Source organism: Monodelphis domestica, chromosome 1 (genome assembly GCF_027887165.1).
Source record: "Monodelphis domestica isolate mMonDom1 chromosome 1, mMonDom1.pri, whole genome shotgun sequence".
Classification (NCBI taxonomy): Eukaryota; Metazoa; Chordata; class Mammalia; order Didelphimorphia; family Didelphidae; genus Monodelphis; species Monodelphis domestica.
The window spans coordinates 428,540,862-428,567,138 of NC_077227.1; the positions used below are offsets into that span (position 1 = coordinate 428,540,862).

Here is a 26,277-nt window from a genome sequence, read left to right on the forward strand (position 1 = left end):
CAGTGACAGAACTGGAGACCTTTCTAGCTTGCTTTTTGGTGCTTGAATACCCTTCAGGAACCAAGGGTCACCTGCTGTGCCATACAGTATCAATGCCACAGTCAAGCATTGAAGGAGAATTAAATACAATGTCTTGATAACACTATATGTATAATTTTTTTCATTGTACAAATTAGCAATATTTTTTTTTCTTGCCGTCCTCCCTTCAAGAATGGGGAAATCTTTGTTAAAATAAGGATAGTCATCTATATAGCAACAATGCAATGTTCCAGGACAATTCTGAGGGACTTATGAGAAAGAACGCTTCCACATCCAGAGGATGAACTGTGGGAGTAGAAACACAAAAGTCACATTGGCAATGTAGACTTTAAATGATCACTCTACTGTAAATATTAATAATATGGAAATAGGTCTTGATCAATGACACATGTAAAATCCCGTAGAATTGTGCGTGGGATATGGGAGGGGGTGGGAGAAGGGGAGAGAAAGAACATGAATTATGTAGCCATGAAAAAATATTCTAAATTGATTAAATAAATTAAAAAAAATTAAAGATAGTCAAGGGCAGGTAGGTGCCTCAATGGATAGAGAGCCAGGTCTGAAGACAGAAGTTTCTGGGTTCAAATGTGGCCTCAGATATTTCCTAGCTATTGACATTGGCAAGTCATTTAACTCCAGTTGCTTAGTCCTTATCACTCATGTGCCTTGGAACTGATATGTAGTATCTATTCCAAAATGGAAGGTGAGGGTTTAAAAAAATATATAATTACAACAAATTCCTATATTGGTCATGTCCAAAACTATGTGTCACTTTCTATCTACTTAATCATCTTTGTCAGTAAGTGGGTATATTTTTCATTATGGTCTCTGGGAATCCTGATTGATCATTGTGTTGATATCCTACAGTTCTTGTAGGTCTTTAAAAATTGTTAGTTGGTATAGTGTTAGTATAAATTGTTCTTTTGGTTCTGTTCATTTCAATTTACATTAGTTCATGTGGGCATGAAATCATCTCTGTAATTTTTTTACAGTACAATAGTAGTCCATTACATTCCTATGGCATAATTTGTTCAGTACCAATTGTTTGGCACCCCCATACTTTTTAGCTCCTTGTCACTACAAAAAGAGCTGCTGTAAATGTTTTTGTATATATAGGCCCATTGCCTCTTTCTTTAATCTCTTTAGGGCAGGGTCCCCAAACTACAGCCCACATGCCACTCCCTGAGGCCATTTGTCTATCCCCCACAGCACTTCCGGAAGGGGCACCTCTTTCATTGGTGGTCAGTGAGAGGTGGCAGTGCTGCAAAGCACGATGTCACTTACATACAGTACTACCTCTGGTGACATCCTTTGCTTGGTGCCTTGTTCTGAGAGTAACAAAGGATTATGTGACTGCACAATGGAAGTATGGTGAGAAGTGATCTGGGGGAGGGGATTCTGTACTGTGTACACTGCTGCCCGGTATAGTGGTGGCAGTGACAGACCTGTGCAAGGTGTGAAGGCCCATCACAGCCAGCGCTGTAGCCTCTGCTATCCCAGGCAGCGATATACAGTTTTGTTCATAATTTTTTTTTATAGTCCAGCCCTCCAATGGTCAAAGGGGCAGTGAACTGGCCCCCTGTGTAAAAAGTTTGGGGACCCCTGCTTTAGGGTATAGGTCTGCAAGTGGTATTTAATAGACCCTTGGAACTGGCATTTATGAGTTTCCTCTTTATATTTCAAAGGGGGGAGGGTTCTGTGGTCAAATTTGTTTGGGAGATATTGGCAAAATCTAATCCATTTATTTTTCAGATGAGAAAACAGATGAAAGATAAGGAAAGACCTTGCCCAAAGCCCACCCAGTTAACTAGTTAGTGGCATAACAAGGACTAGAACTCGGGTCTTCTGGTTCCTGTTCTTTGGGTTATCCAATCTTTTTTTGTTTCAATTTCCTTTGAAATGTCGTTGTCACTAAACTAGGGGTTCTTACCTTGGGTCTTGTTACTCCCATGGAATTTATGGATATATTTTTGGGAGTGCTTGAACTTGGAAGGGGAAAAAGTTATACCTTTATTTTCTAGAACCTCTAACTAAAATCTGATGTTTTTTTCTTCAGTTATATTCTCATATAACTCATATGAGAGTCCATAGGGTTCTCCAGACTGCCAGAAGGATGCTAGATGCAAGCAAGGTTAAGAGCCCTGAACTAGAAGTTTCTGTGTTCAAAGTAACTTCAGGTGGTTCTGAGTTGGCTCAGTCAGAGCACATGAAGAGTAAGGGGCAAGGGGACTGAGAAGGTAGGATGAGGTCTAGTTATGAAGAGTGGCGAATGCCAAACTGAGAATAACAGGGAACCACTGGAACTTGGTGGGGCAGGGGAAAGGGGAATATCAACAGACTTATGGGCTAGAGAAATCAGCTTGGTAGATGAAAAGAGCTGAAGTGTCACATACACAGCCTGTGGATGACTCACATCACTCCCCAGTGGTTGATGCAGGTTAAAATCAAATCGGCAAATATTTAACAAAATCAATAAAACCCCCAGTAAATTATAAAAATGTTAATATATGTTTTTTAATGTATGGTTTCATGGGCCCCATTTCTATTTGAGTTTGAAACCTCTGGAGTAGAGGAAAAATTGGAGTTTAGAGAGATTCGAGGCAGTGAGACCAGTTAGACTGTTGAAGTAATCCAGGCAACAGGTGATGAAGGCTTTAACCAGGCTTGTGGTTGTATGAGTAGAGAAGGCTGTGACAATAGAAACAAGATTTTCAGTGGATTGAATATGTGAAGAGAGAGAAAGTGAGGCTGACATAAAGGTTGTAGCCTGGGTGGCTGGGAAGATGATGGTGTAACAGTGATAGGGAAGTTTGGAAGGGGTGGGATTTAGAGGAAAAGATAATGAATTCTGTTTTGGATATGTTGCATTCTAAGATGCCTAAAGAATACTGGATTTGGAATCTGATGACATTGGTTTGAATCTTGCCCCTGTTCCTTCCTATTTATTCCTTGACCATTTAACCTCTCATAGTCTCAGTCTTCTCCTCTATAAGTGAGAGTATTAAACTAATAATCCCTCAGGACCTTCTATTTCTAAATTCTACTGTCCTGTGAGCCAGCTTTCTTATATATTATTACTGAACCTGTTTCTGATAAAGCTAGTGATATGAAATTGGGTTTTTCTACAGAGAATCTCGAGAAAAGGTAATTGAGCCAGCTGGCAACTCTTCTGGGCTCTTTGCAGTTCTCTATAGACTCTCAGGTGGCATACCTCTCACTATTGGAAGAGGCTGGAAGAGGGCAGTGTTCTCTTTGGGTAGGATCTGTATATTTAGATCTAAAAAGGACCTTGGAGATCATTTCTCAAATTTTTTTCATTTTACAGGTGAGAAAGCAGACCAAAAGAAGTTAAGGTCACACAAGTGGTAAGCAGCAACAGGAATATAACTAGAAATTTTTGTGTCTGGGTCAACATAGGGAAGATAGGATGGAAAGTTAGAGCCATGGAGCTCCCTTAGAGTGGCCTGAGGGTGGCTCAGGGTTTCTGTGTTGTAGAAGAAGTTGCTGTTGCTTCTGGGGTGGGGTGTGTGTGGCCTGTGGTCAGAGGAAGAACTCCTGTACCTGAAGTCACTGTTGCCTGCCAAGCCTATGTCTACAGCACACCAAGGATTTCCTCTTGCTAAGATTTATCCTCTCCATTTACAGAAACACTTATCCATTGCAAGAACTCTATAGGGCAAGTAGCATCCTTATTCTATAGGTGAGGAAACTGAGACATAAGTAAGGGGTATTACTTGTCCCTAGTCATGTAGCAAACTCAAATTCAGACTTTGAGACTTTCTGTCACACGTGATCTCCATATGGAGATCCTTTAGCTTGTAAGTTCTTTGAGGGCAGAGACTATCTTTTGTCCCTTTTTTGCACTTAGCACAATTCCTGGCACATTAGTAGGCACTTAATATTTATTGAACTGAATCTGGAACTCCACTTTAGAGACCAGTTTTTAAACTCCCCTGGAGCATAGAGAAGGGGGTTACAGCTTGGGCAGAATCTGTGGCACTATTTTCAGATAAGATAACAAACCTCTTCTAAATTATGCGTTATTTAATCAGTTTGTCTAGGGATTAAAAAGGAATCCTCCTTGTTTTCTAGATTATGAATGAGTGAATCAGAAGTGTTTATTAGGAAATTACTTATATGCCAAACACTATGCAATGTCAAGGATACAAATGGAAAGTATCTGTCTGTTTTCAAGGAACTGGGCTTGAGACAACAGGAAAAAGAAAGATGACTGTGGGTCAGGGAAAATGGGCCAGCTTTGGAGTATATGGAAAGGCCAAAGGGCTCCTGGGTCCCATCAGCAGGTAGAGATGGGGCAGGTAGTATGTTCCAGAGTATAACTTTAGGCTGCTACCATCCTATGTTCAGTGATTTATACCACTCCAGAGGAGGATGGTGTCCAATGGTTTTAAGACAGATATATATATATATATATATATATATTTAAGACCATATGTATTTGACCCAGAGGCTAACATTCCTATCCACTACTTCACATTACTTTTTCTGGTATTAACAATTTCATCATTTAATGAGAAGCAACCTAATGTGCTAGACTTGGAGCCAGGAGATGAGGGTTCAAATTGTGGCATCAGTGCTTACTTGGTGTGTGAAAATCAAAAACTTATTTCACCTCTCTGACTTGTTTACTAATCTGTACAATGAATGAATATTAAAAAGTGCTTTTTAGATACCCAGTGCTATGATAAACACTGGGTTTATAAATAGAAAAATAAGACAGGCTTTATTCTCAAAAAGCATATGTTCTTTTAAATTTTGCTTTTATTTTTAATATCATACAAAACACAGCTCCATATTGGTCATTGTTGTAAGAGCACACTCATACATAGGCAAAAACTCAATATAAAATAAAAAATACACTGATATGAAAGACAACTTCAACAGTTCTATTTCTAGAGGTGGATAGCATTCCCTGGCAAGAAGTCTTTCAGAATTGTCACAGATCATTGCATTGTTGAGAATAGCCACGTTTTCACAGATGACCATCATCTAATATTGCTGTTATTATGTACCGTGTTCTCTCACTTCTGCTTATTTCACTCAGCATCAGTTCCTGCAGATCTTTCCAGCTTTTTCTGAAATTATCTTGCTTATCATTTCTTTTTTAAAATTTTTAATTTTATTTAGTCAATTTAGAACATTATTCCTTGGTTACAAGAATCATATTCTTTCCTTCCCTCCCCTACCCCCACCCTTCTCTTAGCCGATGCGCAATTCCACTGGGTATCAATGTGTCCTTGATCAGAACCTATTTCCATATTGTTGATGTTTTCACTCAGATATTCATTTAGAGTCTACATCCCTAATCATATCCCCCTTAACCCCATGTAATCAAGCAGCTGTTTTTCTTCTGTGTTTCTACTCCCACAGTTTTCCCTCTGAATGTGGAAAGTGTTCTTTCTTGTAGATCCCTCTGGGTTGTTCAGGATCATTGCATTGACACTAATGGAGAAATCCATTATGTTTGATTGTACCACAGTGTATCAGTCTCTGTGTACAATGTTCTCCTGGTTCTGCTCCTTTCACTCTGCATCACTTCCTGGAGGTTGTTCCACTCCCCATGGAATTCCTCCAGTTTATTATTCCTTTGAGTTCAATAGTATTCCATCACCAATAGATACAATTTCTTTAGCCCATACCCAATTGAAGGGCATCTCCTCATTTTCCAATTTTTTGCCATCACAAAGAGCACAGCTGTGAATATTCTTATCATTTATAGCACAATAGTATTCTATCACCAATATGTACTACAATTTGTTCAGCCATTCTCCAGTTGAGGGGCATCCCCTCAATTTCCAATTCTTTGCCACTACCAAAAGAGCTGCTAGAAATATTTTTGTACAAATAGATACTTTCCCCTTTTTTTTATTATCTCTTTGGGATGCCAAGGAGCTTATGTTCTATTGGAGGAGACAACACATGGAAGGTTTCAGCTGCCAGGTAAAAAAGGTCCTGTGGTCCTTAGAGTACAGTGGCAGAGCTGAACAAAATGCCTCATCATTAATGTCATTCCAATGATAAAATCATATGAGTTTTATGATGTTGGAAATATTTTGTAGTGATGAAGACTTTGGTGACTAGGACACTCTTTTTGGGGTTTTTAGTAGAGCAGTGTCCAGGTTGCACCTCCTGAGGAGTTACTTCCCAAGATGATGGCACTGGGCTAGAAGTGTTGATGGCTCTTAGGTGCAGGTTCCTGGCCTCTCTCCATCAGAGTCTAAGGGGAGATGGTGGTGAAGTTGGTAGTAGTGGTGCTTGTGCTTTGGCTTGCTTGGCACATGTTGCCTCCTGTCCCTCCCTTAGGGTGCCTTGCCCCAGCTAGGATGGTCTGTGGTGATGATGGTAGGTTGGTAGTTGGTGGGGACAGCTGGCCCCTTCCTAGAAGTCATCTATCTGGATGGCTGTATGGGCTAGAAACAGTGCCACTGTTCTGAGGGGCTAGGGCCGGGGTCGCGAGTGGGGAATATGCTGCTGTTTCTGGGCTTATGTGTCCATCTGCCTATTGGTTAACAGTTGTTGCTTATGTTAATTAGAAAGGTCTGCCCTTCTCTACAATGACTTGTCCCTTCGGTGATGGCTGTGGTAATTGAGCTGGAATAGTAGACTGTACTATTCCTAAGGCTTTTGTGTTTATGGTCCTACATTTGTTTCCTTTTGGGTCAGTGATGGATATAATGATACAGAGTTGTCATGGGTGAAGTGCTTTGCAAACTGTAAAGCGCTATGAAAGTATGGATTATTACCCTAAACAATAGTGTGAATAGTGTGAACTTTAACCCATAGCAATAAGATTCTTTCTAGCAATAGGAAAGTTTGAAAGAAATTTCCTCCTAAGCTATCCTCACTTTGTTGGTTGGCTTTGGGATTTCCAGTTGGTAATGTGGCCCTTGTGTGTTATCAATTCTGCTAGTACTGGGCTGTACATTAGCCTATTCCCTCCTGGGCAGTGCCCACATCTCCCTCATTAGGACTAAATTTACCTCTGCCCTATACAACCATTGACTTAAATCATTTTTATTGTCAATTATTTATGAGGGAAATGTTGAATCTTAAAACAGATATGGGGGAAATTAGTCATATGTTATTTTCAGCTTTATGTATTATGACATTGCCAGGCAATATTCAGTTTTTAAAATATGTTGAAATAGCCAGGTATAAGAATCCCAAGTGTATTAGTTTGTCCTATGAAAGCAGGGCTTCAAGTGAACCAACATTATAAAGAGGTTGTGGGTTTCATAGGAATGGTGTTTATATCCAGGTAGTAAGTAATATGGTGGTAGTCCCGATGTCTAATGCCACCCTACCTTTCACCTGCTTGATTCTTTACTGGTTTTTTTTTAAACCTAACTCAGTAATTCCAAAAAAGAATGCTTTCATGTACTGCTTTAAAGTTTATAAAGCACTCTGAAAGTACACTTAAAATGGTTCTCCCATGAAAGTATTTTAACTTCCATTACCTTTTCCAGGAAGCCACTCTTCCAGTTACCAATGACCTTTTCTCTTATCAAACCCTGAATATATTTACTGCCTCTTATGTATTATAGTTAATGTATATGTCAGTTACCCCCCTAGACTAAGCAGTATGACAGCAGAGATCAGGTCTTCTCCAAAATTTGTATTTATCTCCATCCTAAGTGCAGTGACCTATTAAGAATAGTTATTTAATAAATGTTGATTCATTTGATGGTAAGCAAAGTTTGGGTGGGTTAAAGCTGCTGGAGTTTGGTCATTGACTCAAATGATTACAAACTACTACCTGATTTGTGCCCTGGAAGATTGCTGACAAAGTTGCATGAGCCTGAATTAAAATTCTGTGCTATTTATTATCTGGTGACCTTGGACAAGTAATTTCATTTCTTTGCATCTGTTTCCTCATCTGTAAAAGATATATGTACTATTTACATAACACTGTACAAAGAAAGTATTTGGTAAACCTTAAAATGCTAAATGACATGAACCTTTTTTTAAACATAAGAGCTCAGTTAAAATGAATTGATGGTATTTTTTTAAGAAAAAAAAAAGAATGTTTGGGACAATTTTTGGTCTGAGTGTACTTGTACTGACCTCTTCTCATGATTTCCTTTGTGCAAAAGTTACCGTATTTGAGGAAAAAGTTGATACTGGATCAGTCTAGCCTAGTTTAGCCTGGAATAAAGCACATTTCTTTAGTTCTCTTCATAATTTCATCATGATAAAGCCATGAAGCAGAGAGTGTAGAGATCAGTTTACACAGGGGGAAAAATAGATTCCGAGGGGCCATGACTTATCCCATGGTCATACAGCTGCTAAGTATTGACATAGGAATTTGAAACCAGGTCTCCTTACTCCAAGCCTAGTGTTTTTTTCTGCTGAATCAGGATGATTTTCAGTGACAGACTGGAAAGGATGTGAGGCTGGAGTTAAGGAATCCTACATGGTAGTCCCAACTCTGCCTGCCACTCATTGGGAAACTCTAGGTGAAGCCCTGGGCTTTGAGGCTCATTTTCTTCATCTGCAAAATTGAGGTAGATGGAATATATAACTAAGCACAGTTTAAGGTCCTTTTCAGCTCCCAGATTTTGCTCTTTCAAGTCATAGCCTTGCATTTTTATACGTACCTTCTCTTACCAAGTGCTCAGAAGAAGTAAAATTAATTTGAAATACTTTGATTGTTTGCCCACTGCCCACTTCCCTCCCCACTCCTCCATTTTGCTTCAACACACAAATATTACACAGTGTGGGTCAAGCCTCTTTAGTCTTCTCCAAGATACAGTATCCCCAAGACTTAACTGGGTTGTTAGTGAGCCTTTTTCTTCTATTTACTGGTTCACCCACAGTCTGTACAACAAAGAGTGCTGGTTAATAAATAGCCTTTTGTTCAGAAGGTCAATTGAAGCTACTATAGTGATACTGCTGAAAGTAATTTGCAGTTAGAAAATATATAATTCAGGGTGAGTTTTCTTAAATGATGCCCTCCAATACGAGGTACCTTGTTGGGCATATCTTATGAAAAGCTCCCTATGCCATTCCACACACTGAAGCCGGAGCTCCAGCACAGGGAAGAATCATTTGTCTATATTTCACAAAGACTGCTTGATCCCAAGGGGCGGGTGGTGGAGGGGGAGAGAGACTAAAAAAGAAAAAGGGCATTAATCCTGAAAAGTTCGCTGCTAATTGTCTTCCATTTCAGCACAGCCCCTTCAGTGCTATCACACATGCCCCATCTCCTTTGTCTAGTTCAGCTTTGCTGCAGGCTGTAGCCATCTTGAAATGTGCTGAGTGTGCTTTCTTTTGTAATGCATTCTGGGAATAGCATCATTTCTCTGACCCTGCATTCGCCCACCAGCAGTTGATACTAGTGATTCACAGCAAATGGAACTGATTGTCATCAATACCTCATGGGAGATGGTAGAAATAGTGGATGCTCATCTGGTGAAAAAGAATGCTTTTCCATCCATAGTTGAGGGTGTGTGGGAAGGTGAGGGGAGTAGTTAGGGCTTAATTTTATTTTCTTTGGGGAGGAGGGGACAGGAAACTCAGTAGATTTGTAGACCGTTAAAGCATGAAGAAACCTTAGAATGTCATCACATATTTAGAATGTAGAATATAGAATATTGGCATTATGGAAGGAGCCTTAGAGCATAGAAAACAGATTACTGGACAGTGCTGAAAGGGATTATAAACCCTAGAATGTTGTAACTAAAATGGACCTTAGAAAAGATGTGTGGTAACTTACTCATTTTAGGGATAAGAAAGCTGAGACCTTTAGAGGTGAATTGACCTACAATCACACATTTAATAATAATGAGAATAACGATAACAATTTGTGTAGCTTATTAAGCTTTACCAAACTCTTTCTACAATGATATTACGTAGATACTACATACCCCTTTTTACAGATGAGGAAACTGAGGCACAAGGAAATACAATGACTTGCCCAAGGTCATGAAATAATAAATAGCACAAGATTTTAATCCAGATTTTCTCATATCAAATTCAGGGACTTTTGTGTTTTTGCTGGTTAGAGATAGTTATTTTTCCTTTAATTCACAGGGGGTTGTTTTAGTGCTTACAGAATTTGATTTCATTAAGTGAGTTGTTAATAAGTGAAAGTTGAGGTGATGTCAGGGTTAGGAAGACCTAGGTTCAAGTACTGACCCTGACAGATACTGTGTATGTGAACTTGGACAAGTCACTTACCTCTCAGTGCCCCAGGTGACTCACTCAGACTAAGAATTGCTGAGATGGAAGTAGTAGAGGAAGTTCCTCACTGATGAAATCACATACAGGGGTTGGGGGTAAGAGAGACAGACAGACAGAGACTCTTTTATTAGAGTTTTTGTGATCAAGAACAAGTTGCCAAATTTGGTCAAGTGCATCAAGATTCTTTTCTACCCTCAAGAATAGATAGTTTAACAAGTATAAGCAACTTTGATTTAATTTTTTTGCCAGCCGAAATACGAGATTCTTAGCCTTCATCTTGGAGGCCATGCAGACTGATCTGCCTTGGAAATACTTGGATGTTCTAATGGGTCTATTTTCTCTTCCATTTGGGTACAGTACCTCTCTTGGTACAGATTGCAACCATTCTATGACCTGTTTATCTGGGTGTTTCTTGGTTCTTTAAATGTCTTGGGGAATATCAGTGATTCCCTCTTCTCTCATATGCTTGCTCTATAACTAACCTTTTTCCTCTTTTCTAGTCATACCTGTCTATGAGGATATGTTTTATAATGCCATTTCTCCATATAAATCCTCACTGGTTACATGCTGTAATTGACTTAAACATCTGTTGCCTTTTGGATCTCCTGCATTAGCTATTCTTCTAAGTGTTGTATTTGATAGTTATATAGCATCACCAGGAGAACCTTCTTAAGAAAGAAAGAGGTTGATGGGGGCAGTGAGTGCTTTGGGATCTTTGAAAGAGTTGGATGTGATCCTGTTTGACATATTCCTTCTTTTTAGCTCTGGACTCATGCTGCTGTATATTTGCATCTCCTTCTCTACATACAGATGATGCAATTTGAAATTGGGTGCTACATTAAGAAGGAAATTGTTAAGCTGGAGAGCATCTAGAGGAGGGCAACTAGGATAAAAGACCATGAAATATTGAACTGTGAGGATCAGTTGAAGGATCTGGGCTTTATGGCTTGGAGAAGGGAAAACATTGCTCAGTCAATAAGAATTTATTACATGCTTTCTAAGTGCCGGGGATAAGAGGAAATAGAGGAGGAAAGTAAAAAGACAACCCCTACTCTAAATTAGGAACTCACAGTCTTAATGACAAAGGCAGTAATGCAGATAATGTTGAACAAACAAGATATGTAAAGGGGTAAATTGGAAATATAAGAAGGAAGGCACTAGCTTCAAGGAGTATCAGAAAAAGTTTCTTATAGAAAGTAGGATTTTAGCTGAAACTTGAAGGAATTCGACGTGAACATTTATTGAGTGCTCACTATGTGTCAGGCTGGGGATATAAATAATAATAAGAAAGGTAGTCCCTACCTTCAAAGAGTCTACAATCTAATGGGGTAAGATAAGACAATAAAGAAATTTAAAAGCTAAAAGCTGGGGAGTAGGGGGGTGGGGGAGAAGAGCACTAGATGGTATGATATTCTGTGTAGTTGAAACCCAACAGAGCTGCTGATGGAAAGTAGTTACCTAGAAAGTTCAGATCCAAGTGCTCTTTAAAGAAAGGTTTGGGGAGAAATTTAGTGTTCTACTTTCCAGCCCTCCATTTAGAAGGGAGAGGTGACTGAAGGAATTGAGAAGCTGTTGAGTATCAGACAAGAAGGAAACCAAGTGTGAGATTTAAAATGGTTGAGGTCTTAAACTGTAGTGATTAAAATAGTGGAAGATATAAATTGTGATAGATATAAGAGAGGGTGAGCAAATTTGACCACAGAAATATGTTTCACTACAGTGTCTTGGGTTTAAAATCAAATATAAGGTGGTTGCCAGGGAAATGTTCCCAATTATTCAAATACCCAAGTCAATTGGGTTTTGTAGAGATTTTTAATTAACAATACAATGAGTAATCAAAGAAGGGGAGAGAGAGTAAGAAAAGAATAAGTATGAAGGGCCTCAAGCCAATATGGCCTAGACCTGAGTCTTAAAAGAGAAATCAGTCAGTTTTTTATAACTCACCATAAGATCTGTCTAAGTAAGGAATTCTAATGACACCAGGCCAGCGTCCTTCCTCAAAGAGTCTTCCAGCCAGAGATTGTTTCAAAGGGCCTCTCTCACGAGCCTCCAGAGCTCCTACCCCAGTGGGACAGAGCCCTTAAGAGGAACTCCTCAAGGAGCTCTCCTTCAGAATGAGAGTCAGAAATCGAGATCCTCAGAATGAGTCTTCTCAAAATGACCTCCCTCAGAATCAGATCCAGCTCTTCTCTGAGCCCTTATTTTTAAGGGCAAAATTTCCTCTGTCACCTCCCCTAAGTCCTTACATCTACCAATCACTGTAGATGTTTCTAAAGGACTGCCCATTCTTAGTCCACACCTAAAAAGGTGTGGATTTTTGAGTAATTCACACCAGGAAAGCTCTGAGTAAGTTTTCCAGTTCTTTGTTCCTTGTAAATTCAGTTACTTGACCTTTATAGGTACTTAGCTTAAGAAAAGTATGGGTTTAAGTACTTTTCATTGTTCAGAAAAGAGTTTACACCTTTATCTTCCCCTAGGGCAGACCCAAGTAGGTAAAGTACAAGAGATGGGGAGAGAACATCAGACAGGACACAGCCAATGAAAACACTGTTAATGTAGGAGGGGGCCAGATTATGAAGGCCTTCAAAAGCCAAATAAATTTTATATTTGATTAAGATCCATTGGAATTGAATAGTGGGATTATATGGCCATATCTATATTTTGTGGGGAAAAGAAGTTCAACAGCTGAATGGAGAATAAACTGCTTTGGGGAGAGACTTTGAGGCAAGTTTACCAACCAATAGGCTTTCATAGTAGTCTAAGGCATGAGGCAACACCAAAGGGCCACACCAAAAGTAGTGACAGTTTCAGAGGAGGGGAAGGGGTATATTGGAATGCTTTTATGAAGGCAGAATTAACAAGATTTGGCAACAGATTGACAGTGGGAGGGGTAAGAGTGAGGAGCTGAGGACACTTAGATTGCAAGCTTGGGTAACTGGGAAAATCATGGAACCCTAGAAAGTCATGGGGCAAGTAGGAAGACTGAAGGACTTGGGGTAAAGATAATGAGTTAGTTTTTGGACATTTTGAATTTAAGATCTCTAGGACATCCAGTTTGAGATGTTCAGTAGCTAGTTAGAAATGAAAGACTAGACGTCAGGAGAGAGGTTTTAGGGCTGGATAAGTAGATTTGGGAATCATTGGCATAGAGATAATTGAATTCGTATGAGCTGATAAAATCAAGTGAAATACTGAAGAAAGAGAAGAGAAAAAAAGTCCAAGACAGAGACCTGGGGATAATATTATTGACCTGGATGAATCCAGCAAGAGAGATTAAAAAGAAGTGATCAGATAGGATGGAAACCAGGAAAGAGTAGTATCCTGGAAAACTACAGTTTTTTTAAAGATACAGCTCCAGCACCATCTGCTGCATGGAAGCCTTTCCAGTCTTCCTTCCCTTCCCTACCCTACCCTCAACTGCTAGTGCCCTCCTTAATTGACATTTTATTTAAACTGCCTCAAATATATTTGTATTTATTTTTTACTCTCTACATATATATATATTTTTCTACATATATACATATTCTACAAAGGCCCATTAGAATGTAATTCTTCTTGAGTAAAGACTTTTTCCTTTGCATTCCTTCACCCAGCACATGTTACTTAAGAGATACTTACTGATTGATTTCTGCCTACCACAAAGGGCAAGTTAAAAGTTGTAAAGAGGCAAATTATGCCTTATTAGGAAACTTTCATCATAGTTAGACCTATCTAAAAGTTGAAAGGATTTCTTAGGGAGTTCTTCAGTAATATTATTGAGGATAGAAATCATATAGCATTTGTAAGGGGTAGAAATATAAGGGGTTAATATAAAAGGTTGGACTAGATTATTTGGGAGTAGGGTCACCAGAAATTTAGTCAAATTCCAAAGAGATTCATTTTAACAATTTATTTATAAAATATAGAAAGAGTGAAAGTAAGAAAATCAGAGAGAGGATAGGGTAAGATATCTAGCCTATGCACTTAAGTATTCTGCTCTGGCCTCTGGCTCAGCCTAGGCAGGGCTAATTAGCCCTTAGCCAGAGGAGCCTCAGCCTTGAGCAGGAGGACCTGGGGATGCAGGAAACCTCTCTCAAGATTGTAGGTCTCTCCTGAGGCTAGTCCCTTCAGAAAATCCAGGAAAGGAGTCAGCCTTTTTCACTCACCCCATGAGGTAGTTTTAAGGAAAGTAGAAGTCCTCTGAGATCCTCAGTTAGAGCTCCTCCAAAGTCAAGTTGAAGACAAAAGATCTAAAGACCTCCAAAGACCTGTTCATAATAAGTTCTTGGCATTTTAAAAGACCATTTCTTTTCATCACTTCCTGTGACTTCCTTCCATTGTAAGTGTACCAATTACAACTAAAGCTTTGCTTAGGACTGTCTGGGGGGCAGTCAGCCAATTCTGATTTGTCATCCACTATTGCAAACATGGGTCACAGACCTCCCCCACTCAAGTGTAAGTGGGGGGTATATGCTTCTGGTGATTAAATCTAAAAATGGGCAGTGGAGAGTTAATTTAATCTTCACACATTTTATGGTTGGAAAAGTGCTTCATAGATATTATCTCATTTGATCCTCACAGCAACCTGGAAAGTAGCTACTATTACTATTTATAGATAAAAAAAACTTCCCAGATGAGCTTTAGAGAGGAGTGACATGTGCAGGGTCCTAGAGCCAAAAAGTAACTGAGGTAGGATTTGAACTCAGATTTTCCTAACTCTATGTCCAACACTCAATCTTGTGTCCTGCCTAGCTACTTTTTGCTCTTTAAGCAAAATCCGAATAACCACTTTTTAGGAATGTAATCAAGGGGATTTTTGTGGGTTAAATTATTTAAATTCTCAGGTCCTTCCCAATTCAGATTCGATGATCCTCCCCACCACGTAAATAAAATAAAAAGTAATACCTTTTTGTATGTATTAACTTCGATTTCTAGAAAATTATCTTGACTGACATATTAAGACAGTTAGAGTTGCATAGAAGTGAAATGGGCTGTCCTCAGGAGGATCTTATGAATGGAAAAGGGCAAGCAGAATCTATATGACCATGTGTCAGGGCTGCACTGAGGCACTCCCTAACTCTAAGATCTTTGTGTTATATAATAATAAGCTTTTCTTTATCATGTGCTGACAAGAAATAGAAAACAAGTTTGGAAAGGTGAAATGGTGCCAGACTGGGATTTGAACACTGAAGAGTAGCAGAGCAACATCCACCACCTCCAAACATTTGTTAAACAAGGAGCAGACCCTTTGCTTGGGGCTGGGGATCCAAAGGCAAAAAGGAACCACTCCTTGCTTTCACTGAACTTGTATTCTATTTGGGAAGAGAATCTGTCAGTCAATAAACATTTATTAAGCATCTGCTATTTACCAGGCCCAGTGATAAGTCCTGGAGATACAAAAAGATAGTTCCTGCCCTGAAGGAGCTCACCATCTAATGGGGGAGAAGACAAGCAAACATATATATAAGCAAGCTATATAAAAGAGAAATAAGAAATAAGAGACAAGGAACTAGAAGTAAGAGGAGTTGGGAAGAGTTTTCTGTAGAAGGTGGGATTTTAGTTGAGACTTATAGCAAGGCAGGAAAGCCAGAGGAAGAGAATTTACAGACTTGGGGGAAGAGTCAGAAAAAAATGCCTAAGCCCAAAGAAACCGTCTTCTTTATGGAGTAGCCAGGAGGTCAGTGACACTGGATCACAGAGAATGTGTGGGGGATTAAAGTGTAAGAAGATGGACAGGTAGAAGGGACCTAGGTTTTCAAGGGCTTTGAATGCCAAGAGCTGCCTGAATTGAGAGAGAGGGAGAGAGACAGATCGACATGACTAGATCTTCATTAGGAGCTGAATAAAGGAGGATTGGATTGGGAAGAACTTCAAAGCCAGCAGATCCACCAGCAGGCAATTAATAGTAATCCAGGGATGAGATCATGAGGACCTGTGGAAGCATTGTCAGATGAGAGAATACTTTGTACATAGGAATATACAAAATAGATACAGTGTGATTTATACACTAGCAGCTGAGGGCTTCAAGAAAAGACTTTATAGAGAAGCTAGTAGATCTGAGTCTTGAAGGAAGCTAGAAATTCTAAGTTACATGTCAGGAAAGGCCATCTACACCAGGAAGATCAGTGCAAAGACACAGAGATGGAAAATGAAGTGCCACATTTGAAAAATGTTACCATGTGAGGTTGAAGGTGGGGAAGTTCTCTTTTGCCCTTACTGTGTTGAATGCCCATAGAACAGCCAAAAGCATGAAGGAGAGATTGGAAAATTGTACTTTGGGGTCAGGTTCTGAAAAGCCTTCAGTGCCAAAAAAAAAAAAAAGTTTACTTTTTCCTCTTTAAGGTAAGAGAAGCCACTGAAGTTTATGAAGGGGGAGGGGGGGAGGAAAGAGACCAATGTTAAAGAAAATCATTTTGGCTACAGTGTGGAGAATGGATTGGAATGGGATAAGTCTTGAAGCAAGGAGGCCAGTTAGAAAGCTGCTATAATAGTTCAAGGGAGAGATGATGAGAGCCTGAACTAGTGGTGGCTGTGTGACTGAAGAGAAAGGAAAGGATGTGAGATAGATGTGAGAGATATAAAGGGTGAAAGGAAAAGATATATGAGATTAATGGCTAAGGAATTGACACTAGGTTGCCAACCAATGTGACTGGTGGGATGGTAGATGCGCTTGACAATAAATAGGGAAGTTTGGAAGAAGATTGAGTTATTTAAGGGGGAAGATAAGGAGTTTGAGATGCCTACAAGACAGCCAATTCAAAATGTCTGTGAGGCAGTTGGCAATATGAGTCTGGATCTCAGAAAAGAGACTAGGGCTAGATATATACACCTGGTAGATATCTGCATGGAGATAATTAAACCCATGGGAACTGATGAAGTCATTGAGACTGTGAAGCTATGACCAGATCTGTGGCTCAGGAACCTTAGTCTGGCAGCTTGTAAAGGATGGATTAGAATGGAGACAGGAAACTCATTCAGAGGCCATTGCAATAGTCAGATATATGGTAATAATGGCCAATGCTATGGTGGTGTCTGGATTTAGAGAGAAAGAATACAAATTTTGTCAATAACCAGAAATCAGCAGCGGTATTGGAGGAAGTACCTGTTTGATTGACACTTCATTGAATAGACCTGGGCTTTCTTTGATGAGATAACTCTAGGAAACTTGTTAAGGTTTCAGGGAATGCTGGATAAATAGACAATTATTGCACTCATCTTTTTTCAATGGTTTCTACAGCTGGAGATTTCTCAGTGTGCTTGATGAGGTACTTGGCTGGTTTCAAAAGCAGCAAGCAGCCTGGGAAAGCTCTCAACTCCTAAAGGTGTTGAAATTTAATTGCTATGAGAACAAGATAGGATTTAGCCAACTCTTTCACAGCTTGTCCCTTTAAAGGCAGTTACAAGTCCTTTTGTTTCCAAGACACTGCTATGGGAAGTACCGGCTTGTTTGTAGAGCTCTCCATCTCCTGTGGAGGATTCATAGCTAACAAGCTATCTTTCCCTTCCCACTTCTGGTCTGTCTGAAGGAATTGGAAGTGTTCTTAGAATTCTGGAACGTAGATTACTAGAGCTGGGAGGTGTCTTAAGACATGGACTATTAGACCACAGAATATCAAATATCAAACATGACCTGTCATTTTGTTGATGAAAATCATAGGTCCAGAGGAATTAGATTTAATGTTATACTTATGTATTGTTCCTGAGATTTGAACCCAGGTCTTTTGACTCCAAATTTGAAACTGTTTCCACTGATTTTTATTAAAGAGCTGGTACTTGCTAAAATGATAATTCAGTTTCTCCTTTCTTCTTCTTTGAGTATCCAGTAAGAATTTTCATTATTGTTGTTTAGCCTTTAGTTCATTTGCTTTATGAAAGGAGGGTTGTGAAGCTTAACAAAATAGTTTGTTTTGGTCCTTGGGAACACCTCTGCTGCCTATAGTTTTCTGCCCAGCTATTTTGTGCCAGCATGCTAAAGAGGACAAAGGGTTGGTCTTGGAGTCTGGAAGACCTGGATTTGAATCCTTCCTAATACTTGCTAACAGTGTGACCCCTGGGCAACTCACTTAGTCTCTCCAATCCTTAGTTTCCTCGTTTGTCAAATGACAGAGTTGGAGTAAATGCCCTTTCAGGTCCCCTTCCATTGCTAAATCTTTGATCCTATGATCTTCTTTGAAAAATACTGTTTACAAATATTTTAAACTTTTTTTTTAATCAAAGCCGTTGGAGCAAGAGTAGCACTAAATTTGCATGCAGGAGATTTGGATTCAAGTCCTGCCTGCCATCAATACTTTCTAATTGTGGGACAGTGGGCAAATCACTTTCTCTCTGCTTCAGTTTCTTTATCTGTCAAGTGAGGAGATTAGATGAGACAATGATTTCCAGCTTTGTTCTTTCCCCAAATGAGTTAACAGAGAAATGATGTGTGAGAGAGAGGAGTGCAAGAGCGTTACAGACTTGGACTTTGGTCTGCTCCGATATTAACCACTGTGAGTGTTGGTTTGTTGTTTGCTTTTGGAGGCGAAGATTAGATTCATCTCTTTTGAGGAAAAACAAGTCTCCATTAAGTGTTACCTCAGTTCTTTGAGCAAACTCCCAAGAGGTCAGGCCAGTACTTCTGGGCTATGAATATAAAGGCAGAACTCCCTCAGACAGGCCAGAAGTGGGAAGGGAAGGATGGCTCTGCCAAACTAAGCTCAGAACATATGTCCTCAGGCTTGTGACCAGGCTCTCTGAGTTTTCATGTGGCTCCTGTTAATGATCAGGTAAGGATCCTATGTGAATGCCCTTTTTGTTCCCTGTTTTAGGACCAGTCCATCATGCCTGAAGTCAAAGACCTCTCAGAAGCCTTGCCCGAAATGCCAATGGATCCCATTACAGGAGTTGGAGTGGTTGCTTCTCGGAACCGGGCACCTACAGGCTATGACGTAGTAAGTAAAGGCTTTTGTTGTATATCCCACAGGTATTTATTACACACATCTTTCTTTTCCACATTATCCCCTCTTTGAAGATTCCACTTATCCTTAACAGCTAAAAATGATAGTCTCCTTTTCTTTAGTTTTTTTTCCTCCTAGATTTATACTTTCTCACTGTCATGTTTTCCCACATATAATACCCACTTGTATACATGTCACATTCTTCCCTTTCCCCGCTAGATCTTGGCATGACCAGATTGGTGTATAGGAGAGATGAGTCTGGCAGTGGTATGTATGCATGTAGGTGTATCAAGGACAGCTTAGAGCAGGTTGAAAATGGAAGTGAAAAGACACCAGGGCAGCTATATTCAGGAGTTTGCTGCTTTCTGGGGGGAAGAAAATGTATTTATGATACACTTTTAACAAAACAATAAAGCCTTTATTTATAGTATAGTATTTCCTGATTTCTTGGATATAAATGTTCACAATGTAATTTTAACAACTGGCTCTCACTAGCTGAGCTGGATCTAGTACTCCACTGCTGTTGCCCAGTCATAGGATTACTAAGAACTTGTACTAGGCTGATGACAGTGGGAGCATAGGGGAGGGGAGCAAATGTGAGAAGTTTTAAAAAAAATATCGCCACTAATCATGTCAGTAGTGGGGGAAATCTACTCCTGGCCTCCATTTCCCTCAGTTTCCCCTTAGCATAAATTTATAAACTGGTAGTTTTTGGTTATGCTGTTAGATCATTAAGTAAAATTTGACAATAGTTTAGATAAGTACTTGCTAATTTTAAGAGGGATTTAATTTTTAGTAAAAGGTAATAGCATTCAGAGCATCTCAGGTCATCTTATTTTTACATCCTCTTTCACTCTTTATAATTAATTATTCTCCAGTGCATTGTAGAAATGTAACAGGAATACACATACCAAACTCCAGATCCACCAGAAAAGATCAGCTGTCCTGGATAGAAAAGAGTATTTCTAGGAAAAGAATTCAGATACCATCCTAGTCCCATTGTAGTAATATAAGAAGATAAGAAGATAAATTGTTTAGGTGAAATGTCAGTCAATGCCACCTGTTGTTAGATGAGGAAAGAGAGAGACTGGCTAAATGCTTCATGTCAATTTTTTCCCTCAACTGGTTGAGAGCCAATAATAATTTCTAAACGAATTCAATTCAAGAAATATTAAATGCCATCCATGTGCCAAGATACTATGCTGGGTACTGGGAATACAAAAAGAAATAATAAAAATATTATTTTTGCATAGAATTGCAAAGTATTTTACAAATAATGTCTAATGGGGAATCTGGGTAACACAGTAGATAAGAGTGTCAAGCTTGGAGTCAAGAAGACCTGGGTTCAAATGTGACCTCAGCTACTTCCTAAATGTGTGACCTTGGGCAAGTCACTTAACTCTGATTGCCTAGTCTTTACCATTCTTCTGCTTTAGAATTCATATTAAAGGCAAAAGACAGGAGTTTAAAAATAAAATAATATTTATAAAAAATAAAACAATATAACCCCCCCCCAATATTATCTCATTTGATCTTTGGAATAACCCTGGGAGGCAAGTGGTATTATCATTTGTGTTTTACAGATGAGGAAACTGAGACAGAGATTACGTGACTTGCCCAGCATCACTGGGCTAAACACAAGCCCAGTAAATATCTGAGAATAGTTTTGAACTTGTTCTGACTCCAGCTCTAGTACTTGATCCTTGATAACCCTAAACTACTTCCTAAGGAGAAGAAAGACATGGTATTTTCTCTCCTGTGTCAAATAAGGGGAAGGACAGGAAAAGAGAGAATATGAAATATGCCACATATGTCAACATATTATTTAAGTTAGAATATGATTGGGTAAAGACAAAGTGCGTTTTAGGTGGAAGAGGTGGCTTTCAATGGAAGAGATAAGGCTTCTTGGAGGAATTGACACTTGAAGGTCATTAAAGAGAAGTAATAAATGAAAGGACAGATTAGGGGAAGCTATTTTTATGGAGAGCTTTGAATTTTAAAAACTTTCTGATTTCAAAGCACTGTTTGAATATGACTTATTAGTAAAGTCTTGGATGAATAATAAAAAGTCACTTATTTACACAGAGTGTATCTAGGCAGTGTGATTTAGTGGACAGTTTTGAAGCTAGGACCTGAGTTCAAGTCCTGCCGCTGATACATACTAGCTATATGACCTTGAGTAAATTGCTTTTATTTTCAGGGTTGTAGACACTCTAAAATAATTAAGTTGAATAGAAGGTACGGATCTACATTGGCAGGGGGAATTTCCTCCTTTGGGAGTTCTTTATATCAATGAAAGCATATGTGTAGTCCTTGTATCTATCCATTGACTTGAAAGGGTTCATGTGGAGGGTTTGTCCACACTGCTGATATAATTATCTCTCTGGGCCTTAGTTTCATCATCCTGTCTTTTTGAACAAGTGGATCTGAAGAAGCAAGCTGTGAATCAAGTTGAAAACTTGGAGGTCAAGAAGGTTATCTGTGAGACACTGGGCTGACACTTGAGTCTTGGGAGGGCTCCCACCTAGTGCATCAAGTGCCTCAGAGAATGGAACTGGCAAAGGAGCCTTATGCTTTGAGAACTACATAGTTTGTTTATATAATCTTTTTCCCCAACCACCTGCTCCTCCTCTCAGCTTTTCTATGTCCGTAGGTAGCCCTTCTATACTGAGCCACCTAGGCTTGAAATCGTGGTGTTTGCTTCTCCCCAACTATACAGAATCAATTCTTATTGATTCTATCTTGATGTCATATTTTGCACTTATACTCTTTTTTTTCATTCTCACTAATTCAGGCCCTCTATCACCTCTTGCCCGGACTAATGTAGTGGCCTCTTAGCTGGTTTCTCTGCTTCCAGTCCCTCTTCTCTTCCAGTTCATCCTTCATATTGCTTCCAGAATAATTCCATAGTCTGATTACATCGTTCCTCTCTTCAACAGCCTTCATGCTGCTTGGCTCCCTGTTGTCTAATGGAAACGAATCAAGGCCCTGAGCTTGGTATCCCTCATCCTCTGCTCTAGATGCAAGTGACTTTTCTTGATGTGTTTCATTATTATCTTCTCTCTCTATTCCCCTATTCCAACCAGACTATACCATTCACTGTTCCTTGGTCTTGCCCAGACCCTTACTCCCTGCATGTGAGTATTCTGCTTTTTCTGCCTGAAATAGACTTGCTCCCCACCTAAATCTATTGAATTCTTTCTCTTCCTTCACAAAGCAGCTCAAGAACCACCTCTCTGATAACTGATCCTTCTCTACCTAATTTCTTTCTAAGCTCTCCTATGCACTTGTTACATACTGATCTATTTTATAGTTACTAGATTGTAAGCTCTTTGAGGGCAAGGACTATGCCATTTTGATATTTGTACTGTGAGCACAGAGTATCAGGCCTTGAATTTAAGCATATAATAAATGTTTGTTAAATTGAACTTTTGGAATCCTGGTTGCTTTTTATCTGTTATCTTAAATGGGTGGTTTAGGGTTCAAGGGTAATAAATTAACTTTTATGTTTTCATCTTTAGGAGGTATTGGTAAATCTAAGGAACAGAATTTAACTTTGCCTCTTTCTCTTAATTTTCAGTTCAGTGCCAATGAGCTTACTTTAATGATATCTGAGATTTGCAAAGAACTTTATATTATTTCATTTATGTCTCACAGCAACCCCAATATAGGTAATATAATGATTATCATTACCATTTTACAGATTAGAAAACTGAGGCTTGGAGAGGTTGAGTGACTTGCCCCAGCTCAGGTGAAGACATACACAGCTAACATTTATTACAAATACAAGGAAATAGCAAAAATTCTCACTCTCACCATGATGAAAGGAGATTTTTTTTTGCTGTCAATATGTAGAACCAAAGCCAAGGTGTTTTGCTTTTGATAGATGTGCATAATAAAGACCAAGAAGATGGCCAAGAGGATGGAGAAAATAACCTTATCTCTTAGGCTGACCATTTGCTCTGCCTCAAATTCATTTGCATGATGATCCATGAATTTCTAACCCTCAGCTATTTAGGACAAAGATCTATGATCTTATCCCTAGATACAAGATTAGAGGGAAAAGACTGCGTTTATAGGGGAGAAACCTCTAGTTATTAATCTCTAGGAGGATGGTGCTGAGATCACTAAAGAAATGAAGTCCAACAGTGTAGTTGGAGCATTGCTTAACAAAAGCCATGAGTGTAGTGGAGACATAAACCCCAGAGAGCCAAGAGGTAGAGAACAAGAAACACTCCAGTGATATATTTGCCTGGTCAGGACCAGTCTCAAGGAGGGGAGCACAAGGAGGAAGTAATAACCAGAAGACACTGGGTGATCCTGCAACATAGGCAGCATGAGTTGCTCTTTTCTCTCTATATATGTGTCTTGCCTACAGATATTTCTTACCTAAGTCTTCACTTTGGACTAATTTGTGTACTTTACCTGGGGGGTGGGTTGGGGGTGGATAACATTTGTTAGAGGTAGTTAAAGATAGTGATTTAGTCTCATATTCTACTTTGAAACTGGGGTAGCTATGCTGGTGGGGAGGGGTGTCACAAGTGGGAAAGGAAGGTGTCATAGATGCTACTTACGTATATAGCAAATATATTTATTACACAGCTAGTATATGGTAGAACTCTGAAGCATAACCCAAACCATCTAGTCAGTGTTAAGCCTTTATTAAGTAGCTACCAATTGTCAGGCACTATGCTAAGTGCTAGGGATACAGCGAAAGGCCAAAGACGATCCCAGCTCTCAGAGATCTCACAAATTTATGGGGAAAGCAACATGCAGACAAGTATGTACAGATGTATGCAGGATAAATTGGAGGTAATCAATGGAAAAAAGGTACTAGTTTTTGGGGGGGTCAGAAAAGGCTTATTTCAGAAGGTGAGATTTTTAGTTGGAACTTGAAGCCAGGGAGACCAGAGTAATGGGAATGAAGAAGAACATTCCAAACAGGTAGGACAGCCAGCCAGTGAGTATGCCAAGAGCTGAGACACAGAGTGCTTTGTTTGAGGAAAACAAAGTCAGTGTCCCTGTATCATAGAGCATGTACCGAGGAATAAGAGGTAAGAAGCCTGGGAAAATAGCAGGGGACCATGTTATGAAGGGCTTTGAAGGCCAAACAGAGCATTTTGTATTGAATCCTAGAGGGGACAGTGAGTTACTCAAGTTTATTGAACTGGAGGGTGACGTGGGAACATTTATTCTTTTGGAAGATAGCAGAGTAGAGGACAGGATCGGAGTGGGGAGAGATTTGATGTAGGGAGACCAGTGAGAAAACTATTGAAATTGTCCAGAGGAATGAGGGCCTTCACCCAAGTGGTGGCAGCGTCAGGCAAGAAAGGGGCATATTTGAAAGATGTTACAAAGGCAGAATCAACAAGCCGTGGATACAGGTTGATTATGGTGGCTGAGAGATCGAGGAGTCTGGAATGATACCTACATTGCAAGCCTGGATGACTAGGAGGATCTTGGTGCCCTCAATGGTAATACTAAAGTTAGGAAGAGAGATCTTAGTCTATATAGCCTAATTGATTCATGAACAGGAATTCCCTCTACAACATTCCTGATGTAATAACCCAGCCCCTGTTGGATGTCCTCCAGTGAGGAGCTCACCACCTCCTGAGACAACCCATTCCACTCTTGGATTACTCTCATTATAAGTTCTTTGTGACTTTAAGTCCAAATCTGCTTCTTTTCAACTTTACACCTGTTCCTAGTTCTGCCTCCTGGAGCCAAGAAGAGGATATCCTTTTTCCTCAGGATAATTTTTCAAATCCTTGAAAATATTTGTCATCCTCCTTTGCTCCCCACTCCCAAACAGGTTAGATTATAAGCTCCTGGCAGGCGAGATAAAGCATCTTGAAGTACATATTATGCCAAGAACACAAATAGATATTTAATAAAAATCTAGGGAATGTATTAGCATCTAGGACCCTTTCCAAGTGGTCCAAGCATCAGACTTATGTGAAGAGACTAGACAAGTATATAGAGAAAAATCAAAAGGCAGTGTATGTGTATACACACATCTGTATATGTCTACATTCCTATCTATAGATGGATATCTATGTATCTATGTATATATATATATATTAAAAAAAACACAAAATGCTGTAGAAATTTGTCAGTTTTATTTAGGTGCTCCATGCTAACTTAATACTTAAAGCAAAATACCAGGGGTTTACAGTGACAGGGAAGAAGAAGCATTTAGACAGATAGAAATAGATTGGAAGAGGGATACCTGCTAGGGACTTTAGTGGGACATCTATCTGCCTGTCACATTTGTCTGTGGGAGTATTCCCTGCACAGTGTAAAGGGTGTTGTGATTAGTCAGTCTGCTCTGATAAAGGTACAGAAGGTATTTTAAGTGCTATGATAGCAGAAATGAGCTCCCAGTGAGTTAGCCACCAGATGGACTGCTGACCTTAGATAGATAGGGTATCTAGGTTTAAAAATGAACAAAGGTTTGAATTCTGCTCCAAGTAAAAGATCTCAAATGCCCATTTATAAAGGTTAATTTAATTGCTTTGTTTTTCTTTAGGTCAAAGAGAATTTCCTTGGGGGTAGGGCCAAGAGAATACTTGCTTAACTTTTGAATTTATCGACCCCACTTGTATAGCCCTCTGTGAAACAGAACATGGCTATGGAGGACAGATGCTAAAATACCTCTCCCTGCCAATCTGCCAGGCACAGGATTATATCTAAGTGCAGTCAAATTCCTGTTTCCCTTCATGGCCAGAGAGAGTGACCATTTTAAAATCATCTTTGTATTTTTCAGTGCTTACTGAAGGTCCTCTGCACTTAGTAGGTTCTTCCCAAACACTGGTTTATTTAACAGTTTAGCAGCTCTGCTGTGGATTTGATAAAGATTTTAAAATGATAGTTCCCATTCTAATGGAAAATATTATCTAGTGATGTTTGAGCATAGGGGAGGATAAGAAGGACTCTTAATAACTTATAGTATGGTAGAAGCACTGTAGTTGAACTTTACTTTGTCACTGTGTAGTCCCTTAACCTCTCTGGACCTCATCTGCAAAACAGAAAGAGAGGCTGGTCTCGGTGGTCGCTAAGCTCTCACCCAGTAATAAATCCTGTGACCCCATCTATGATGCTAATTTATTATATGCTAAATTAG

General features: G+C 39.4%; 1 protein-coding gene across 5 annotated transcripts in view; it reads left to right on the plus strand.

Annotated features, from left to right (window-relative positions):
- Positions 1 to 26,277, plus strand: part of MVB12B (multivesicular body subunit 12B) — a 300,578-nt gene that overhangs the window by 14,636 nt on the left and 259,665 nt on the right. For 4 of the 5 annotated variants that reach the window (XM_001372709.4, XM_056812165.1, XM_056812164.1 and 1 more), the window contains exon 2: positions 19,026 to 19,148. In XM_001372709.4, the coding sequence (XP_001372746.3) occupies positions 19,026 to 19,148 (123 nt within the window). Of the gene's footprint in view, positions 1 to 1,586; positions 3,405 to 19,025; positions 19,149 to 26,277 lie in introns of those variants that run through there. The other variant, XM_056812163.1, reaches the window with a different exon arrangement.